Consider the following 21,264-nt stretch of genomic DNA (forward strand, 5'->3'; position numbering starts at 1 on the left):
GAATGGCTAAACAAGTTGCAATATACGATTTTTGATGGAATGCTATTGTGCTATTATGAGAAATAATGAGCAAGATGATTTCAGAAAACATGGAAATACATGAACTGATGCAAAGTGAAACGAGCAGAACAGTAACAGCAATATTAGATGATCAACTGAATGATTTAGCTATTCTCAGCAATACAATGATTCAAGACAATTCTGAAGAACTTATGATGAAAATGCTATCCATTCCCAAAGAAAGAACTGATAAGTCTGATTTGAAGCATACTTTTTTCTTCATAAGTAATAACTTTATTGTAACAATGTGCTGCAATTCAACGAGATACAAAAAGTATCTGAACATGTACATCAGATGATTTTAAAAGGTGTGACAGGTTTGATGCAAGTGTTTTATACATATATTATGAATTTTCTAAATCATTGTGAGAAACTTCAGACAGTTATGTTTTCAAAGAAAAACTGGAAGTTTGAAAATGGAAATAGTACAGAGGACAGGAGGAGGAAAGTCCCTGAAACCTACTAAAAGTAGGTAAAACTGGACAGAACTAGCTTGTAGCTAAAAAAAAAAAAAAAAAAAAAAAGCTAAAAGACAAAGATCATATACCTTACCTAGAATACACATGCCTAATTACTTCAGAAATAATTAACTTCTTCCCAGGAAGAACTATGGTTCATTTTAATGTTCATACAAGGTATGTTGCAGGAATGGGAACATGTTAAGGATGTATGTTGGAAGATTATTGAACAACATTAATTTCATCACCACAGCCATTGCAGAGATGATAGAGGGATTCTGTAGTGGGGAAAAGGCATATAAGGCCATGCTCTTGCCTTTTAAAGTGTATGAGCACATGAAGTTTCACAGCTACTTCCTAAAAGAATGTATTAAAAGTTTAAACTGCTTCACTCATCCTGAGTTTGTTCATATACTGCACTCTTTGTGGGGTTCAGAATTTTGCTTCCAACAACACCCAACCCAATACTGGTTTTTAAATAATTATAACCATGTATTTATTTCCAAAACAGAACTCATTTAAGTTAAGCCTTCTTTCTAAACACCAAATACAGAATTGATTGGATTTTGTACATGATGATGAAGTCAAACATTTGAAGAATTCCCATAAATTCCCTTTCAAATATAAAATCCATTTACTGAAAACAGAAAATAGGCTGTAAGTCTAATTCAATTCAGCAAACATTAAGCACTATTATGTTCAGAGCACTGGTTAATAGTCTAATCTTGTTCATTTATAGGAAGGTGTGTGTGAGTGTATTTTTCCAACAGGTGACCAAGATTATTGAACTAATTTCAAATAAATGAAGCTTATAACTCAAATTTTGGGTTTCAATCTAGACCAAAATATTGATTTTCAACTATGAAACACTTTTACAAGAAAATACTGATTTCTTGAAATTTCATTCTTAAAATACTTATTTTAGATTATGAGAATGAAAATACAGATAGCTGACATTTGAATTAGAGAAAAAAACTTGTCCTGTTTAAGAATACTATATGACTGATTGCATTGGATTTTTAAAAAATTATCAGAATAAAGGACTTGTTAGATTTTAGGCATGTTCTCAATTACTTAAAACTCTGCTTTGATTTCAGTTGCAAGCTTACTACAATGTCAGAGGTGAAGAAATTAATCCAATCACCTCATAAGTTATTTTCAATCTAGTGATTGAGTTTTTTTCTGTGATTTATTTTACAACATGACTAAAATAAAAATATATTTTGCATGAATACATATGTATAATTTACATCTTTATTTGCTTTCTCAGTGAGTATGGTGGGGAGGGAAGGAAAAAAATCTGGTACTCAAAATTTTAAAAAGAAATGTTGAAAAGTAATTTTTAGGGAAAAATAAAATAAGATACTAAATTAATACATGTGTTGAAGTGAATTTACTCACAATCACCCTGTGAAATATCTAGGACAAATATTAGTTATACCATTTTATTGAGAAAGAAACTGAGGCACAGAAAGTTTCAATGATTTGTCAGTTGACTTCCTCTGTCAGCAGAGATCTCTCTCCCCTCTGAACTCCCAAAGCCTTTTCTTTACCTTTTACCCATGCAGCACAAACGTGTTTTCTAATGAATTCTGTTCATATTTTATTCTGCATCTCTTCACTCCCATACTGGACTTCAGATTGTTTGATAGCAGAAACTATCTGCTATCAGATAACTATATATTTTTTTTTAATAAAAATGAACTACAGTCAGCAGACTGAGCATTAGGAGGTACTTCATGTATATTTAAGTGTATGAAGAAATACCTGTTCTGGAATAATTAGAAACTCACTCTTAAAAAGATGAGAGGATTTAGCTGAGTCCAAATATACAAGAAGTTTTTACATTATAGACAGAGCACAAAGATTCCTAAAAACTCTGTTCACGCCAATATGCAGATTCTTCCAAATTCTCTGAAGGAAACCTTGAAACCTTGTGAAGATCACAGTAATGTTACAAACCATTTTGCTCATGTTCTTTTTCTAAGAAGATGCTTCCTTTTTAAGTAATCCAAGGCATGAAAAAATATTACAGATTACAAGCTAGAAAATGAATACTATATATTTTTACCATTTTTTAAGGCAGTTGGGGTTAAGTGACTTTCCCAGGGTTATACATCTAGGAAGTATTAAGTGTCTGAGACCACATTTGAACTCAGATCCTTCTGACGTCAGGGCTGGTACTCTAAACACTGAACCACCTACTTGCCCCTACCATGTTTAACATATATTGGATTACTTGCCATCTAAAAGAAGAGGTTGGGGAAAGGGGAATAAATTTGGAACACAAGGTTTTGTAAGGGTCAATGCTGAAAAATTATCCTTGTATATACTTTGAAAATAAAGCTTCAATAAATAAAGAAAATGAATGCTAGAACTTATGGAATCCAACATATTTCTGCATCATCTACTTTCTAACATACTTGCCAAATAATTGTTCAGTGTCCAACCAAGGAGAAAGGGTTTATCTACTACCTCCTAAGCCTGAATGGCCTTTAATTGCTCAGAAATCTGTTTCTCCATAACTTTGTCCATTTTTCCTGCCCTCTCCTACTTAACAGCTCTCCATATATTTGAAGACAGATGTAATACAATTCCCAAATCTTTCCTTCCGGGGAAATTTCTTCAGTTCCTCCAACCAATCCTTGATGGCATGGTCTCCATTCTTGGACCATTCTGATCCTTTTTCTGTAGCAGCTTCATCTTATCTTTCTTTTTTCTTTTTAAAATTTTTTTTTCATCTTATCTTTCTTAAAACAATTCTCCAAATGTGGCCTGACTGGAATATAATAAAATGAGTTATGGCCTTAAAAGTCAAGAAAACCCCAGTTTCACATTAAATCTGTGAATGACAGAGGGTGTCTAAGGTTTTTGATCACAGGACTGACAACTAGGTCTTATCTGTGTTTTAGGAAGATTATTTTGGCACCTGGAGAGACTGGCAGCACAATGAATAGGCAGCTCTGACTGGTTATTTCATGGGAAAAGAGATATAGATGAGAGATTGTGGAGTCATTTAAGACTTGGTATGGATATGGGAACTAAAAGGAAAAAGTCATGGTCTAAATTCAAAAGCTTGAGTGAGTGACTGGAACTCCTCAACAGCAATAAGTAATGTTTTTTCCTTCATTTTCTTTTTATTAAAGCTTTTTGCTTTCAAAACATATGCACAGATAAATTTTCAGCATTAGCCCTTGCATGAGCCTTGTGTTCCAAATTTTCCTCTCCTTCTCCTCATCCCCTCCCCTGGATGGCAAGCAATCAACATGTTAAAAATATATGTTAAATCCAAAATGTGTAAATCAATTCAATCCAATGTGTGTGGAAAAAGAATGAGAAAGCTATATTGTGGTCCACACTGTTTCCACAGACCTCTCTCTAGATGTAGATGGCTCTCTTTATCACAAGATCATTGGAAATGGCGTCAATCATCTCATTGTTGGAAAGAGTCATGTCCAGCAGAAATGATCATTGTATAATAAACAATGGTAATTTTGGAGGAGGGAATAGATAATGAAACGAGAGCATGGAAAAGCTTATTTTGTTAATTATGGTATTAACAGAGGCAACTGCTTGTGGCAGCTCTTTTTGTAGTGGCAAGAAACTGGAAACTGTGGATGCCCATTCGGTTGGAGAATGGCTGAATAGATTGGTTATGATGTGTGAATGTAATGAAATATTATTGTTCTATAAGAAACGACCAGCAAGATGATTTCAGAGAGGCCTAGAGAGACTTACATAAACTGATGTTGAGTGAAATGAGCAAAACCAAGAGAATATTGTACAGAGCAACAAGATTGTGTGATGATCAACTGTGATGGACATAGCTCTTTTCAACAGCAAGGCGATTCAGACCAGTTCCAATGATCTTGTGATGGATGAAGCCATCTGCGCCCAGAGCAGGGACTGTGGGAACTGTGTGGATCACAACATAGGGTTTTCACCTTTTTTGTCGTTGTTGTTGGTTTGCTTGTTTTTTTTTCCCTTTCTCATTTTTCCTATGCAGCATGATAAACGTGGAAATCTTTAGAAGAAATGCGTATGTTTAACCTATATTGGATTACTTGATGTCTCTAGGGAGGGAGTTGGGGGGGGAAGGGATGGATAAAAATTTGGAACACAAAGTTTGCAAGGGTGATTGTTGAAAACTATCTATGCATGTATTTTGAAAATAAAAAAATGCTATTAAAAAAATTTTAAGAAGAATTTGAGTGATGCCCACCAATTGGGGAATGCTGAATAAGTTCTGGTATATGAAGGTAATGCTATATTATTGTTTTATAAGAAATAAAGAAGCAGGGTGATTTCAGAAAAGCCTGGAAAGGCTATGCTGAGTAAAGTGAACAGAATCAAGAGAACACTGTACACAGAAACAAGATTATGTGATGATCAACTGTGATGGACTTGGCTCTTTTCAACAATGAAATGACTCAAGAGACTTGTGACAGAAAGTGCCCATCCACACAGAGAGAGAAGTATGGATTCTGAATATGGAATGAAATATAGTATTTTTACCTTTTTGTTTTCTCATAATTTTTCCTTTTGATTTTTCTTGCACAACATGACAAATATAGAAATATGTTTAAAAGGATTGCACATATTTAACCTATATCAGATTTGCTTGCTGTCTTGGAGAAAAGGAAGTAAAGGGAGAAAAATTTAGAACACAAAGTTTCATAAAATGCATGTTTGCTGAAAACCATTTTTACATGTATTTGAAAAAATAAAATAAAAGGGGAGCCTCGAGGCAAAAAGATCTCTCAACCCCAAGGCTTCTCACCTGGATCATTTTATACAAGTAATGCTTTGTGACATATTTGATAATTAGCACATCTGGACCACAAAGAAAATGCTTCAGAACCCACAGTGAATATTAAGTTTATCTTACTATTGTCCTGATAAAAAGGATCCAATAAGTGCAAGCATAAAATCGCAGTCATCTTCACAGACCCAGTTCTAAGGGATGACACCTTCTCAAGGACTTTAGGCTTCAAATAGAACAGACTCAGACTTGATGTCAGGATGAACTTCCTAACAATTAGGGCTAATCTAAAGAATGGGTTGCCTCCAAATGGTAAAGGTTTTCTCTAATTGGAAGTCTTTAAGCAGAGACCAATTGAACATGGCTGAACTGTTACAGGAGATATCATCCATGTATGTTTGAGAAGTTGTTACCAAGAGTCCTTCCAACTCTCAAATTTTCATCTTCTGATACAGCAGGGTAGAGTCTCAATAGTTTCCCCAACTATGTGGTTTAAGTTCATAATGGTCTCTATGCCTAGAATGGTCAAATCCCTTCCTATCTAATTCCTACCTAACTTTTGAAGTCCTTCTCCAATACTATGGTAGATCTTCATGGTAGATTCCAGGAAGCGGGGAAGAGGGAAGGAGACCTTTCCCTCTTATACCTTTTTTTTTTTTGCTGAGGTAACTAGGGTTAAATGACTTGCCCAGGGTCACAAAGTCAGGAAGTGTGTCTGAGACTAGATTTGCACTCAGATCCTCTCAACTTCAGGGCTGGTGCTCTATCCACTGCATCACCTAGCTGCCCCTCCCTCTCATCTTACCTAATACTTCATTGCATGCGAATAATGTTTAAACACATTGTTTATTATTACAGTTGTGTCATTTCTTTTCTCTAGTTTATAATCCATAGTGGCAGGGGACTGTTCTAAATTACCTATCTCCCTTAGGTACCTAACAGTATTCTGCTTGTGGCAAACAGTAACAGCTTACAGTTACACAATGGTTCAAGAATTTAACACACTAATTATTTTCAGATATTCACACAAACTGAGGCAGGTAGTAGATATAAGTATTCCCATTTTACAGAGGAAAAAATAAGATCCAGAGGTTAAATGGTTTGCCCAATAATATAAAAAACAGCAAAGCCAGGATTGAAACCCAGATCTCATAATTCCAAATCCACAGATCTTTGCACAATACTTGATGTGGGGGATGCTTCTCAAATGCACTGTTAAATGGAAATAATTTATTCTTTCCCATTTACCTTATATGTAGCTTGCTTGTGCACAGTTTTTTTGTCTTGCTGTGAATTCCTTGAGAGCAGGAATTGTTACGGTTTTTGGGGAGACATCCCCAGTGTTCAGCACAATGCCTGGCATGAGGTAGGCACTTAATGTTTACTGGCTGATTAAATAAAAACAACTTGCTCAAACATGATTTTACATGATTACAAGATTACATGATTTCTTTTCTTCCCCAATGTCTGCCTAGTGCAAGGTGTTATGTATAGCACATTCCTAAGAGTATTATAGGCAGTACAGCACATATTTTCTATGTGTACATATATACATATTTTGGCTTATAAAGTGCTGGTATTTGAGTTAGGAAGACATTGCATCAAACAAAAACAATGCAAATCCTCTAAATACTTACTAGTGTGGTCAAGGGCAAACAATTTAATCTGATTGTTTTCTCACCTAAAAACAACAGATAATATCTTTGGTACTCACCTCACAAAACTCTCAAGAAACTCAAATAAGATATGTTTGTAAAGTGCTTAACAAAGTGCTAAATATCAATTACTATTACTGTAATTGTTAAAAAAAAAAATTGATTTCATGATCTAGAAATAAATACTTAGGCCACACATTTGAGAGAAAGCTACTATAATCTCCAAAGCTGCCCTAAAGGATCCTGGAAGTCAGATGAGCTTTCCATTAGAACAGGAGTCCTTAACCTGGAGTCCATGAAGTTGAATGGGGAAAAAATTTCAATATGTGCTTTCTAAATCTATGTATTTTATGTTATAATTTAAAAACATTATTCTGATAAGGGATCCAAAGGTTTGACCAGACTATAAAAAGGAGACGTGAGAAAACAAAAAACTGGGATCATGTTTATATTTTTTTAAATGAACATTAGGAACAAGCTTACATTTTAAAATGAAATATTTGCAAGCCAAAATAAATTGGATTTGAACTGTAGTGAGTTTTCAATCTGAAAACTCAGAAACAAGTGCAAGCAGGTTATCTAAGAAAGCACACTACCTACACAAGAGAAATAAGAGACAGATGGGTAACTTTATGCCATTTATTAATGTAATGGTACTACCATCAAACAAATATCCACCCGCATAATCAGGTAATACCAACACTAATTCTGGTAAATGTATTTTTAACCTTGTCAGGGGACAGAGAAGTCCATTACTTTCTCTCTGTTCTGGGCTACTTGGTTTTCCATAATGTCTCACTTCTATTTTGGCTTCCACAATCATCTCAAAGTGCTAAGCAAACGTCCTGCTAACTAATCAGCATGGGAGAATAATGGCAAGCAGATCCCCTGAGGCCTCAAAAGGCAGAGTTGAACACTTTCTCCCGAAGATAGAAGAGCTTTTCTGAACGTGTCTGTCTGACTATAGGAAACCATTCCCAGAAGGCCAGCTCTACTACAGTATACCCAAGCTTTCTTAGCTGCCTCCTCTTCATGCTGTGCAGCCCAAGCATGTGCTTAGAACCAAAGCAATATTGGTTCCTATTTGTCACCTGAATGGCCAACTTTGACACTCCTGCCTGTGGCCCTGGTAAGGAACAAAAGGTCCCTTCTGGGGCCCCTCCTCTGGGCTTCTTGTCTATCTCTGGAGGGTTCTCGATGGCCTCTGCCTTAACCTGAAGAGGTGTGCTAGATTTTCCTGTTAAAAGCTGAGTCATCAAATCATCTGTAAGACTGACTCCTGTGCGTTTCAGGTGAGAGCTGATCCCAGCTATTGATATGGCTTCTTCATTAAAAGGCAGTGGTTTATTATTAGCATCAAGCTGAACTTCTAAATCAGATGATCGTGTATGAGGCAAAATCATATGATGTTTGATGTACTGAGGTCCCCCTAAAATTGTCTGAAGCAAGAAGAGAGCTTCCAGGAATTCAGGCTTGGAGGTCATATCTTGTCTTGCTAATTGCCACAGCATTGCTGCCCCCTCCTGCTGAAGTTTAGCATTTAGACGATTGCCTCTGTAATCTGGGCACTCAATCCCAATCGTGCCATCAAGGGTATACAATTCTTTGGTGAGCTCAAACTTACTTTTCCCCTGAGCTAGCCTAATAAATTCTGGACTCAAGGCAAAATCAAGAAGATCTACTGGAAAGCGTCCAGAAAATGCCAGGCCTAGCAAACCGGTGAACAAGTGGTCAGGGAACTTGCCAAACTCGGGCTTCTTTCTGCGAATCTCATCTATCAGGCTGGAATAAAAGTTTTCTGCATTAGGTGGCTCATAATTCAAAGTTCCAAAAGACCACAAAATTTTGGCCATATCTTTGCTCCGACAATGTGCCACCCTGGGAGGCAATGAAGCAGCTACAGCATTCAGGACCCTTTCATCCAGAAAGCGTAAAGCTGAGCAGGCAAGAGTTACATGCATGACACCCTGGACTCCCATGGAAGGTATACGCTGAGGGACAATCTGTCCAAACTGCTTCATAAAATCTATGTGATCAACATGAGTAAAGCGAAACATTTTAAGTATATTCACTAGGGCATAGTTGCTCAAATGCTGCATCTGGGCACAGACTTTGTCCCCAATTTTGCGCATGACATACTCAGAAAGACTACTACTCGATTTGAAGAACCCTAAACAGATTGTGCCAGTCTCTTCTAAATTGAGTAAATCCAAATACTTAAGAACTAAGGACTCTAGTTTCTGCATTAAGTCCTGAGGCACTTGCCGACCTTCACCAATAATATAAATTAAATGCACAAGCTGGGACAAGGAGAGATCTTTCCAATGCAAGTTCAGATAACTGAAAAATATCTTTAAAAAGCAGGGTACACTGTAGCCTAAGCACCTCCACAGGTCAGCCACCAATAAAAGCTCATCTGGGTTCATATTCCATACCCTGCGGCAAAATTCTCCTTCATATATAGCTAGCATTGGGTGGGAACAAGGGATCCCCAATTGAACAAATGCTTTCAAAATACTTATTAAGTTTGAAACATCAAAGAGTTGTATACTGTTTAGACTTAACTGGCACAGCATTGTGAACTTGTTATTGGACAAGAGTACAGACTGCTGCTCCACAGGCAATAAGCTCAATTTGCCAAAGTAGTCAACCATGGTTTGGGGCCGAAGATTACTTTGCATTACTGTCACTTTGTGTAAAATCAGTTCGCCCTCCTCAATGGACAAGGTCTGGCAAGCCTCAGGTACACTGTAACTGTGGTGCTGATACTCGGGCCTCAGCTTGAGGAAAACTCTAGGATCTTTAAAGGTGTTAAAAGTTTCCACATCAACTTCCTCGGTATCACCTTTCATTACTTGCAGTTTGCTGGTAGGCCAAGAACCAGAAGTCTGATTGATTTCTACACCCAAGAAAGCCTTTCGGATCCTTGGCATTCCCCGAGAAGAGGGGACACAATATGTATTCTGGATCTTCTTTTCACAAATATCAGAGCTGTCCTTTTCTGGAGGACTCTGTTGACCATGACTAGTGCTACTGCTTCTGTTCTCACAGGCTGCTCCTTTAGTACTATTGTAAGCAAGGGGATTGTACACTACGCGGTAATCTGGTGGATTCAAGAGCTTGAAAATAACAGCAGCTTTGGGCTTATTGTTGATCTCTTCAGGAATCTGAAAAGAATCCTGTGGGGTTTGAGTGGGCTGTTTTTTCCTGGTTTGGTTCTTGGCTGTGCTTGAGAATGCTGAGGTCCTGCCGATCCTGCTTGGAAATCTTCGGCATACTATCACAGAAGCCATGGATCACAATTGACTGGGCCAGAATTGGTGCCAGGTACTGAAAAAAGGGTAGATGAAGAATGAGTGGCTTCCACCTATTGTGATGGACTTTAAAAAAAAAATCCAAATCATATAAATCAACCCATAAAATAGTGTTACCATTATAGGAATTTGGCACAAAATACTACCTAATTAATTAGCAATAATGTTAGGTTTTATTTAATTTCTGCATCAGTTTCTATAAAGGACAATATAAAAACACTGTATAAAATCATGGTAGATTCCCAAAGCAAAATGATAGGTGGATTTACATAAGAAAATCCTGAAGAAGGTGGGAAAGGATCTAGTGGGAGAGACTCTCCTCATTCAAAGAAAGAAATGATGTCTAACCAAAAGAAGACTTCTTTGCTTCAAGTTCAGAGAAAAGGCTTCATGCCTTTCTACCAGAATTGTGGGAACAAAACAGCTGCCAATTCCATCCATGTAATCTTTCTCTCAAAGTGTAGGGACTGTTCAGCTATCCCAGAGGAAGAGGCGCATAATGTGAGTTTATAGTAAATCAAATGTTGATCAATAACCACTTTCCCTTAGCATAATTCACATTCATAGACAAATATGTTGCATTAGTTTTCCTTAGAAGTTTTTTTCTTCTCCTTTTTCCTCTGAAGAACTCCTATGTAAGAGCCACATGACATCAAATAACCAGAAAAGCCTGATTTCCTCTTTTAAAGATCATGGGCATATGATTCCATACATCAAGAGAAGACAAATCCTTGGCTTTATACAAAAAGCCCCTGCCATTATAAGACCATATTAGAAGGAATTCACAAATAATGGCAGTCAATCAAGCTCTAATCAGTAGATTCCATAACATTACTTTTGGACCTGTTCTTGATTGTGATATTCAATACACAATACAAAACCTGTGGATTCAAGTGACTATCGATCACAAAAGCTATAAAGTAAGCTCCCTGTTATCTGGTAGGTTTGAAGAACAACATGTTCTGATTGTTTGAATCATCTAAGTTGTCATATATTCTATGATCAACTTTAAAAAAATTAGAACATAGCACACCTCACGCAAAAATGATATTGAACACAACTGAATTAAAAGCAGATGGTACTCGGACCTCACAATGCCTTTCAATCATCATGATTAATATCAAGGAATACTAAATATGAGAACCACATGAGAGATGTCCAAGTGACAAAAGGCTAGAAAAACAACAGTTAGTTATTATCCACACATGAATTTATTTTACTACCAACCAGATTTCTTAAGTGAAATTCTGGAAGCTGAATGGTGTCAGGAAAATTATGGCTAATTTTAGTAGAAACAGAATAACATCCCTGAGAGCAGGATTACCAGAGTTAGAAGGCTTGATGCTTGCCTCAGTCCTTGTTTTTCTGCTAAAAGGCAACCAAGTTAACTCTATCTTATTTGTTTTGCGAAAGATGAAGGAAAGTCTCAATAGGTTATATTCTCAGTCTCTATAGATTGAATCATTTCATAGTTAAAAAATTATTGGAGGGAGAAAAGTAATGATGGAGAAATATATCTATTTATTGTCTATACAGGCACAAAAAGAGAGACTAATTCACAGGACATATGAAATTTCAATTTCAAATCATGGAAAATCAAATGCTTAATAGATTTTTCAATTCAAAATGTGAGAACATATATTCTGAATTTTTCTACCAAGCAATTTGGTTACAAATGAATGATGGAATACATGAGATATATCTGTGGGTATAAATAACCAGATTCTAAAGGACCTATACTTGCTGAAGAAATATCATAAAATAAGAGACTCAGCAATCTGGCTTGATTTTCTCTACTCAAAAAAGGAAATTTTGAGACTTTGGGCTTCTATATTTTGTTTGACATGAACTACATATCAGAATATATGTAGCACAATCCATGCCAAATAGGTCTCCAAATAGTCAATCATCCATTACCCAATGAAGCAGCCTTTTCCATCATTGGAACTTGTCAGGAAGTTTTCCATTACACATACCTACATCTAGCTCTCTACAATTTCCCTCTGGAATCAAGCAGAACAAATTCAATTTCTCTTTTAATATGACAGTCCTTAAGCACTTAGAAATAGTCAATCATCTTCCCCAATCCAAAGTTTCTCTTGTGCACACCTTTGTTGCTAGTCAAAAACAGCTTTCAATCCCTTCCCTCTTTCCGCTGTCTTCTCAGAACATGCTTCAATGTCCAGTAAATATGAAGAATTAAGGAAAATTAAGGAAGGCCTGTTTGAACTGATGCAAAGCCTCCATGATGCAAAGAAAAACACCACCAAAACACATCAGAATTCTGATTGATATCATGACCAATCTTGACTTCAAAGGACCAGTGAGGAAGTTTTATCACTCCTCAGCAGAAAAGTGGTAAGATATACATATGTAATGAAGTACATATTATCATGCACAGTCAATGATTGATGTATTTTCTTTATATTTCTTTGTTACAAAGAAGTTTTTGTGTTTTGTTTTTTGAGGGAGAGTTTGATCACTATAAAGTGACAATGACGTTTTTACAAAGTCATAATAAATTATGACTTTTTAAATGCAGTGTCCGGACTAATCTACTGTTGGAGGAGTTATGAATTGATCCAAAACATTCTAGAGAGCAATTTGGAACTATGCCCAAAGAGCTATAAAACTGTGAGTACCTTTTGATCCAGCAGTGATTCTACTAGGTCTGTATCCCAAAGAGATCATAAAAAAGAAGAAAGTACTCACATCTGTAAAAAGTTTTGTTAGTAGTCCTTTTTGCAGTAACAAGGAAGTGGAAGTTGACTGGACACCCAAAGTTGGGGAATGGTTGAATAAGTTATGGTATATGAATGTAATAAAATATTATTATACTTAAGAAATGATGAGCAGACTGATTTAAGAAAAGCCTGGAAAGACTTACATGAACAATGCTAAGTGAAGTGCGCAGAACCAAGAGAACATTGTACACAATAACAAAATTATGTGATGACCAACTATGATAAATTTAGCTCTTTTTAACAATGTGGTGATCCAACAGAAAATGCCATCTGCATCCAGAGAAAAAACTGGACCAAAGAATAATATTTTCAGTTTTGGGGGAGTTAGTTTGCTTTTTCTTTCTCATGGTTTTTTCCCTTTTGTTCTGATTTTTCTTACACAACATGACCAATATGTAAATATGTTTAAAAGGATTGTACATGTTTAACCTGTATCATATTGATTGATGTTTTAAGGAGGGGGAAGGTAAGAGAGGGAGGAAGAGAAAATTTGGAATACAAAATCTTTCAAAAAGGAATGTTGAAAATATCTTTATATGTGTTTGAGAAAATAAAATACAATTGAGAAAAATAAAAACAAATGTACTGGCCAAAATAATATACAAATATAATAGAATATTACTGTGCTACTAGAAACAATGTAAGAAACAATGCAAGGATTCAGAAGCACAGGAAGAAAACAGCAAGGAAAACTTAGAAGTAACATGCAGAATCATTGCAACAGTAAATGAAAACAAAACAAATAACAATGTTATTTAAGTACAATGACCAGGTTGGGGGCCTTAAGGAAGAAATAAAAAGTTACATTTCCCCCCTCCTTAGCAAATATGAAGTACTATGAGTGTAAACTACTTTATATACTATCAGATTAGGTTGCTGTGTTGATTAATTGCTTTTTTCTCTTTTATTCTTTACATGGATGGTTGAGTAAAGGAGGAAGAAAAATTATATTTGAAAATAAAGGTGATACAATATAGCATTTCCACTCTTTCTGTTATTGTTTGCTTGAATTTTTGTTTTTCTTCTCAGGTTTTCTTTCTACATCTGATTTTTCTTGTGCAGCAAGATAACTGTATAAATATGTATACATATGTTGGATTTAACATATTTAACATGTTTTGGATTAAATGCCATCTAGGGGAGAATGTGGGGGAAAGGAGGGGAAAAGTTGGAACAAAAGGTTTTGCAAGGGTCAATGTTGAAAAATTACCCATCCATCTGTTTTGTAAATAAAAAACTATAATAATAATTTAAAAAAAAAAAAAGAAAAAAGAAAATAAAGGTGATATAAAAGCAAAGATACTGATCCCTTTTTTTTTAATTATAAGTTTTTTTTTAATGCAGTGTCTTACTAAATTCAATTTTCCAAATATGAACTGACCAAAGGAAGGCTCCTTAAACCCTTGCCTCTTTTAATGCATCCTGAGATCTCATTAGATTTTTTGGTTGTTAGGTCATGCTGCTAACTTATACCAAGCTTACAGTCTATTAAAATCACTGGGCCTTTTTTGGTATGAATTTCTATTTAGATTTCTTTTTTTTTTTTTAAACCAAAGTGTAGAGCTTTACAATTAACCTTATTAGTTTTGTTTTATCATTCTAATATGTTGAGATATTTTTGTATCTCACTCTGTCATTCGATATTCTGGCTCTCCTTTATAGTCTTATGTTAGTTAATCAACAAATTTGATTATCATGCCACTAAGTATTTATCCAAGTCATTAATAAAAACTATTGAATAAAATAGAATCATGTATAGATAGTGAAACACTCCACTAAAGACCTCAGACCTTTCCCTCTAAGCTGACACAGCTCACCTCTTTTTGGATCCACATTGGGAAACACATTGAAAATCTTATTGAAAATTCACATTTATATCATACTTTAGCATTTCTTCACAAAACTCTGTGAGACAGGCAATGGGAATATGATTCTCACTCTTTTAGTAACAAGGATATTGAAGCCCTCAGAAATAAGGTGGTTTTTCTACAGTCACACAGCTGAGAGATGTTTGTGAGGCGCTGAACCCAGATCTCCTGATCCCTCCAAGTTCTATTCTCTATCTCATGTTGCCTCTGCTAAAGAAACTAGGTCACAATTAACTCAACATTCTGACTCCACAGTCCCAATCCCTTGGGAAGTTGAGGGACCTCTGTGCTCACAGAGGTGAGGGGCTCTGAGGGACTTGCTTAAAAATAGATCTTTCTAACCTGGAAAGACTTACGTGAACTTATGCTGATGGAAGTGAGAAGTACCAGCAATGCAATGATCCAAGACAATTACAAAAGATCTGTGAGGGAAAATGCTATCTAAATCCGGAGAAAGAACTATGGAGTCTGAATGCAAATCAAAGCATATTATTTTCACTTTTTCCTTTTTGTTCCATTGGTTCTTTCAAAATATGACTAATGTGGAAATATGTTTTAACATGATTACATATGTATAAACTGTATCAGATTACTTGCCATCTTGGGAAATAGGGAGGGCAGGAAGGGAAGGAGAAAAATCTGGAACTCAAAATCTTACAAAAAAATGAATGTTGAAAACTATTTTTACATGTGAATGGAAAAAAACAAAATACTATTTACAAAAAAAGGGGTAAAAAATGGACCTTTCTCCTAGGCAGGGGACTAGTCAACAAATTATCAGGGTCTAGAAGGAACTACTTCTAGAGTTTCATTCCCAAAATAAATTTGGCTATAAAGCATTTTGGGGACTGAAAGACACCTGAAGCTCCATTATTGTTTGTTGGGACAAATTAAAGGTAGAAAATAAAACAAAGATAAAAGGAAAACATGACACTCTTAAAGCAAAAATAGAAAACAACCTATTTTCATGCCCAAAATAAATCATGCATCATTTAAAGATGATTAATAATAAAGAATAATGAATACATGATTTACATCCTTATTTTCTCATTAAATCTATGTGTTCATGTAGTACATACCATCAGGATTACATATACACATACAATCTGGGAAATGTTTTCCTAACGCAGCTTAACAAGCATTACTTCTATATGTTTTGGTGGAAAATGCATCCTTATTCCTAACCCTGCCAAGTGTAGCCTAAATACTGTTGAGAAAAGTGGTGAGAAAAAGGAATAAGTAGACGCTAACAGTGAAGAAGGAATATGAAGGGGAAGAAACCCCCAAAACAAAAACAAAATCTTGAATTGTTTGTTCAAAGTCTTGAGCTGACAAGACCAGCCAGGCAAAGAACACTGAGAGCAAAACAATCAATACCTTAGTTTTTCCCAATCATAGGTCGCTGACATCTAGCTAACAGCTTCACAGGACCCTCTTTCAACTTTCATATAACATCCACCAGCACTGCCCACTCTGAACCACTGCTTTCCAGTCAAGGCTTCTTTCCTGCAACCAGTTAAAATCCATCTCATTCTGTAGGGAGCTTACAGTCATAGCAATCTCCAGAGACCTAACCACTACACCATTCAGGGAAGCCACTTTGCAAATCATTCTGGAATATGGCGATTTCACAAAAATATGTACTTCTTACAGCTGAGAAAAATGTAGCTGCTTCTTTAATGAAATCAAGAAGGCCAGAGCAAGAAGCAATGCTGGTAAATACTGTATATGTTACATTTTCAATGTAGTTACTATATGATCAATTTATTAACCAGGAGATTTCAAATCCCTCTAACTCTAGCTTTTATCCTTCTAAGGGAAAAGCTTGCCTCTCCCCTTATTCACATAGTGCTACAAAGTACTACAAAGATGATGAAGGATCAGGCATTCTGCATTTACACAGAAAACTAACTAAGAACAGAACCAAGAAAATGGGTCCCTATTCTCGGCTCTGCAAGTGATTTACCATGTAATGCCTAGGTCAGATACTGGATTTCATGTAGGTTCCTCTCTCCATAGTAATAAACCTAATTTTAATATAAAAAATAGTATCCTTCTTAGATATTTAAATGCCATTGAAGAGAATCTTGGCTAAAATATTTCTTCATTTCCCCGGGCAAATCATCATTCCCAGATGACATGAACACTTCTAATAAAGAAGGTCAAATTAAGCCAAAGGGTTATTCAAATTTACCCAAACTAAGACTATCACCTAAAAAGCTGAGGGAAGCATAAAGAAAATCTTGTCAGAAGTTCCTCTATTCTTTTCTCTCCCTTCAAAAAAAAGTTTCTGAAGAATCTGGGCAATAGAAGTTTCTCCTTTCTAGAATAAAGATGTTCTTTAAGGTTCCTTCAGAACTAATATTCCTGCGTCTCTGTGTAAGAACACGTGGCAGATATTCACATCACCTTAGTACTCATAGAATGGGGAGGACATAATTAAAAGACTTAAGAGTGTGATCTACTTATATTGATGAGGGTCCCTGGAAATTTGGCAAACTGTCCCAACACTAGAGACTTGCCTACAAGAATAAAGGTGATAGCAGATATTACTTTTCATTCAAACAGATACTTATTTTTCCCTGATTTTCCAGCAGTCAGATTGTCATTGCAACAACTAGCTCTCCCTTTTCTAGAATGGGTCATTTCAATCATGGGGCTAAAATTTCTACTGCACCACAGGTTCCTTCAGTACTAATGTGATTTCATTTGAAAGTTTATGGCCTTACCATAATTTAATGGCTTACAAGAACAGGTTTAAAAAAAAGGAAAGAAAAGAAAGAAACTGAATAGAAAGGGAAGAAAAACCCAAAACCATGCTGGAAAGGAAATAGAGCGTCATGATTTTGAAAAGCTGGCTCATTTACACCATAATATATAGTATTCTACTTTATGGCCACAAGGTGCCAGTAATTCTCATACTCTCCCTCTTTTTATTCTTAATCACCTTCCTGTAAGCATTATCACCATTCACATTTTACATACACACACAGAGAAACTGGCTTAGAAAAGGAATCAGACAATTAGAGCTTTCTATTACCAGGACTTTCACTCAGAGCCTCAATCAGCATCCTCAATATACACTACTAGTTATCCTAGATTGTTAGCCAACAGACTTTTCAGTGGGGGACTGCAAAAAGGCATTCACATAAATCCATCTTAGTATCCTACCAAAGGCTAAAGTGAGAGATGTTTAACTTCCCCGAAGGGAAAGGAGAAAGTAAACATTAAGGACGGGCCAATGCCCACACAAAGAAATGGGAAAGAGGCTAAAAATGCCAGAACCCGTAAGAAATTAGTCCTCATCTTTCACCAGCACTGGCCCTGAATGTAATCAGGAGAAAACAAAGAAAAATCCTTGAGAATAACGCACAGTCCTGCCAAAAAAGACAAACGTCAGACAAACATGAAGGCAGACATGATGATGTAAATTAATGATTATCTTTTCGAGTTGTCTTGTTCATGTTACTCGGCTAGTTCTCCCCCCACCCAAATAAAAGGCACTTGCTTTCATCTTAGAAAGAAATTTTATTTTTTCTTAAAATGGAAAATCCACCTTTTCTGCTAATTATCAAAAAGGCGACGAGCCATTAAAGCCGCCTACGCTGAAATTCAGCATCACGTGCTTAAAGACCTCGATTCTAGGGAGAGTGAGGCCGGAGGGGCGTGGCTCCCCGCTAGGCCAGAAGGCCGGAGCGGAGCGCAGACCCACAGAGGGTATCTCAAGGCCACATCACCTCCCCCGGGGGCCGCGTCCTCTCGCCCGTGGCGCTAGAACGGGCCGCCACGGAGGTAAAAATCCAGACGTGGGCAGTGCCCGCGGCCTCAGCCGGGGTAGCCGGAGGGGTCCTAGGGCCTGGACTGGGAGGAGGAGGCAAAAGCGAAACTATCTTAACGGACCAGGCCTGCGGTCAATGAAGAAACGACACTCGGGTCCCCAGGGTTTCCCGATCGGCCCGGGCTGCGCGCCCCGCCCCCGAGGGGTTGGGGTCTCAAAGCACCGAGCTAGCAGCACCGCGGTGCGTAACAGCCGGGGAACGCCGGCGGCGCCGGCTCCACACCCCGGCCTCCGAGGCCCCGGAAGCGCGATTGCCCCCGCTCGATTCCTCCGGGTAGGATCGCCAGGCCTCCCCTACGGGGGCGCCGGGGGCTCAGTCCGCGCCGGGCCCCAGACCGCGACGTCACAAACTCCCGCTCGCCCCGTGGCCGTTACGGGCAGCTAGACGAGGAAGTCGTGCACCTCTCGGGGGTCGCTCACGGCATAACGTGACGCAGAAAGACAGGAATCCTCCTCCCAAGCCCCGGGGACTCACCTGGGCGAACGAGCCACGAGGATCACATCAGCTCCCGGAGCGCGGGCGGGCGGAGGCAGCGAGAAGACTTCAAGCGAAACAGCGCAGCCACTTCCGGCCAGCGACGCCGCTCCACTTCCGCCTGCCGGCGCTACGGAAGCTGCGGAGGCTCAAATCGGATGCTTTCGTTTGCTCCGCCCAGAAGTCCCTCGAGGGGGCGTGGCCCTGTGCTTTTTGAAGCCACAGAACCGGGGGCGTGGGTCCAACTGACATTTTGAGTGGCTAGGAATGACGCAGCTGTCAAAGCTGGGCTGGAAGGAGGAGGGGCAAGCCAGAGCTCGCATTGCCTTCCTTCCGTGCACCATAGTCAGGTGCCCCAAAGATCTTGATAGGCTTAATTAATCTTTGGACGGAAACTGATAAGATGAAATCCAATAGAGATAGTTACAAAACCAAAGTCAATTTCCCAATACAAAATCGGGAAGGCTTGCTTCCTTAACACCTTGCCTGAAAACTGACAGCATTGCCCTGCAAACTCAGGATGAAGCTACGCTGTGACAGGGCAACCAAGATAACAGCTAATAAGACTCGGGCTTCATTAAGGGGGATAGCTTCCAGAAATAAGGAGGGAAAAGTTTCTCCATACTCTGCCTTGGTGAGAACACACCCGGAGTTTTGTGCTGTATTCTGAGCTTTTAGGAAGGATACTGTGCGGAGAAAAGTAACCCGAAATGAGTTAATTATTGGCACCATACGCTAACAAAAAGTAATGGTTCCTAGTAGCTAGGCGGTAGCAGCGGTTGTCAAAAACTAATAGGTGTGGAGGCTGAATGTAACTCAACACGTACTATGTTCACTTTTTTTCCTTTTTCCGTTTTTTTTTTTCTCTTGTGGTTTTTGTTCTGATTTTTCTCTCCCGATATGGTTCATAAAGAAATGTGTTTGAAAAATTAATGTATGTGTGTAACCAGAAAGAAAAAAAAAAACGCTAATAGATGACTTAACCTATATCGGATTGCTTGCTGTCTTGGGGAGAGGAGAGAGAGAAAATTTGGAATATGTGGTTTTGACAAGGTGAATGTTGAAAATTATCTGCATGTAGCTGGAAAAATAAAATATTAAAGAGAAAAAAGACCAAAATGGCTGAGTGAAAGTAGGAACTCACCCAATTTCATCCCAAATTGCTCCAAATTCCTTTAAATAATGACTCCATAAACAAATTTTAGAGCATCAGGATTCCCCCAAAAGACAGACTTTTCCAACAGAAAAGAATTTAGAAGGTTAGCAGGAAAGTCTGTGCACCAGGATGGGAGTCCAGGATGCAGTCCCTGTGCAGCCCCAGACTCAGAGATGGCCCCAGCCAGATCTCTGAATCAGTGGCAGTGCTGAAGGCTCACAAACTTCTCAAGCTTGGAGACACCAAAGAGAACTTGAAAGGTCAGCAGAGGTCTCTGGAATCTGGGGTGATCCCAGAGTACAGTCCCAGCTATGCTGGTGCAGCCCAGGACCCAGACCCAGCCCCAGCCAGACTTGTAATGATTGGCAGTGCTGATGGCTACCAGAGCTCTCAACTCAGACTTGGAGGGTTAGCAGAAAAATTCTGTGGAACCAGAATGGGAGCCTAGTGCATAAACCCAGCACAGGCTGCACCAACACAGTCCCAGCTCCAGCCCAGCCCAACCCTACCCTGAGCCACCCTGGCCCTAGCCTCAGCCTCAGCTGAACCCCCCCCCCCACCATCAGCAAAAGCAGAACTCAGTTGATTCAGCACACTAAATCTTATAGCTACAATGGGGCAGGGACATAGCTAACAGCTCCAAGGCAGAAAAGAGCACTTATGGTCATATTCCTAGAAGGATCTCTTAAAAGACAACTGCACAACACCCCTGAAGCTTGGGACAATGCACCGTCCACTCAGGAAATAGCCCTACTTTAACAATGAGTTAAAAGCCAAGTAATGGGCTAGGAAAATGAGCAGACAAAAAAATATTCTGACCATAGAAAGTTATTATGGTAACAAGGAAAATCAAGACAAATGCTCAGAAAAAGATAACAAAGTCAAAGGTCTTACTATATCCAAAGCCTCCAAGAAAAATAAAGATTGGGCTCAC

The 21,264-nt window shown here is 38.0% G+C and overlaps 2 protein-coding genes across 5 annotated transcripts in view; both read right to left on the minus strand.

Annotated features, from left to right (window-relative positions):
• The window catches only part of UBOX5 (U-box domain containing 5), a 41,602-nt gene extending 22,344 nt beyond the window's left edge, over positions 1 to 19,258 (minus strand). For 2 of the 3 annotated variants that reach the window (XM_031942809.1, XM_031942807.1), the window contains exon 1: positions 19,175 to 19,258. The gene's annotated coding sequence lies outside the window, so the exon portion shown is untranslated. Of the gene's footprint in view, positions 1 to 14,810; positions 14,894 to 19,174 lie in introns of those variants that run through there. The other variant, XM_031942808.1, reaches the window with a different exon arrangement.
• FASTKD5 (FAST kinase domains 5) lies at positions 7,561 to 19,256 on the minus strand. 2 transcript variants are annotated; one of them, XM_012552440.3, is made up of 2 exons: positions 19,175 to 19,256; positions 7,561 to 10,265 (listed from the first exon to the last, which is right to left on the minus strand). In XM_012552440.3, exon 2 carries the CDS (start codon positions 10,226 to 10,228, stop codon positions 7,832 to 7,834), a length of 2,397 nt encoding a protein of 798 aa, XP_012407894.1. In that variant the 5' UTR covers positions 10,229 to 10,265; positions 19,175 to 19,256; the 3' UTR covers positions 7,561 to 7,831. The 2 variants fall into 2 exon arrangements, with proteins under 2 accessions (XP_012407894.1, XP_031798661.1); XM_031942801.1 differs by lacking the exon at positions 19,175 to 19,256 and adding an exon at positions 14,811 to 14,898.
• Positions 19,259 to 21,264: the final 2,006 nt, after the last annotated feature.

This window comes from Sarcophilus harrisii, chromosome 6, assembly GCF_902635505.1.
Source record: "Sarcophilus harrisii chromosome 6, mSarHar1.11, whole genome shotgun sequence".
Lineage (NCBI taxonomy): Eukaryota > Metazoa > Chordata > Mammalia > Dasyuromorphia > Dasyuridae > Sarcophilus > Sarcophilus harrisii.

Bases quoted from the DNA above. Each gene is read 5' to 3' on its own strand.
- FASTKD5 (XM_012552440.3), bottom strand. From the start codon at position 10,228: ATGGCTTCTGTGATAGTATGCCGAAGATTTCCAAGCAGGATCGGCAGG.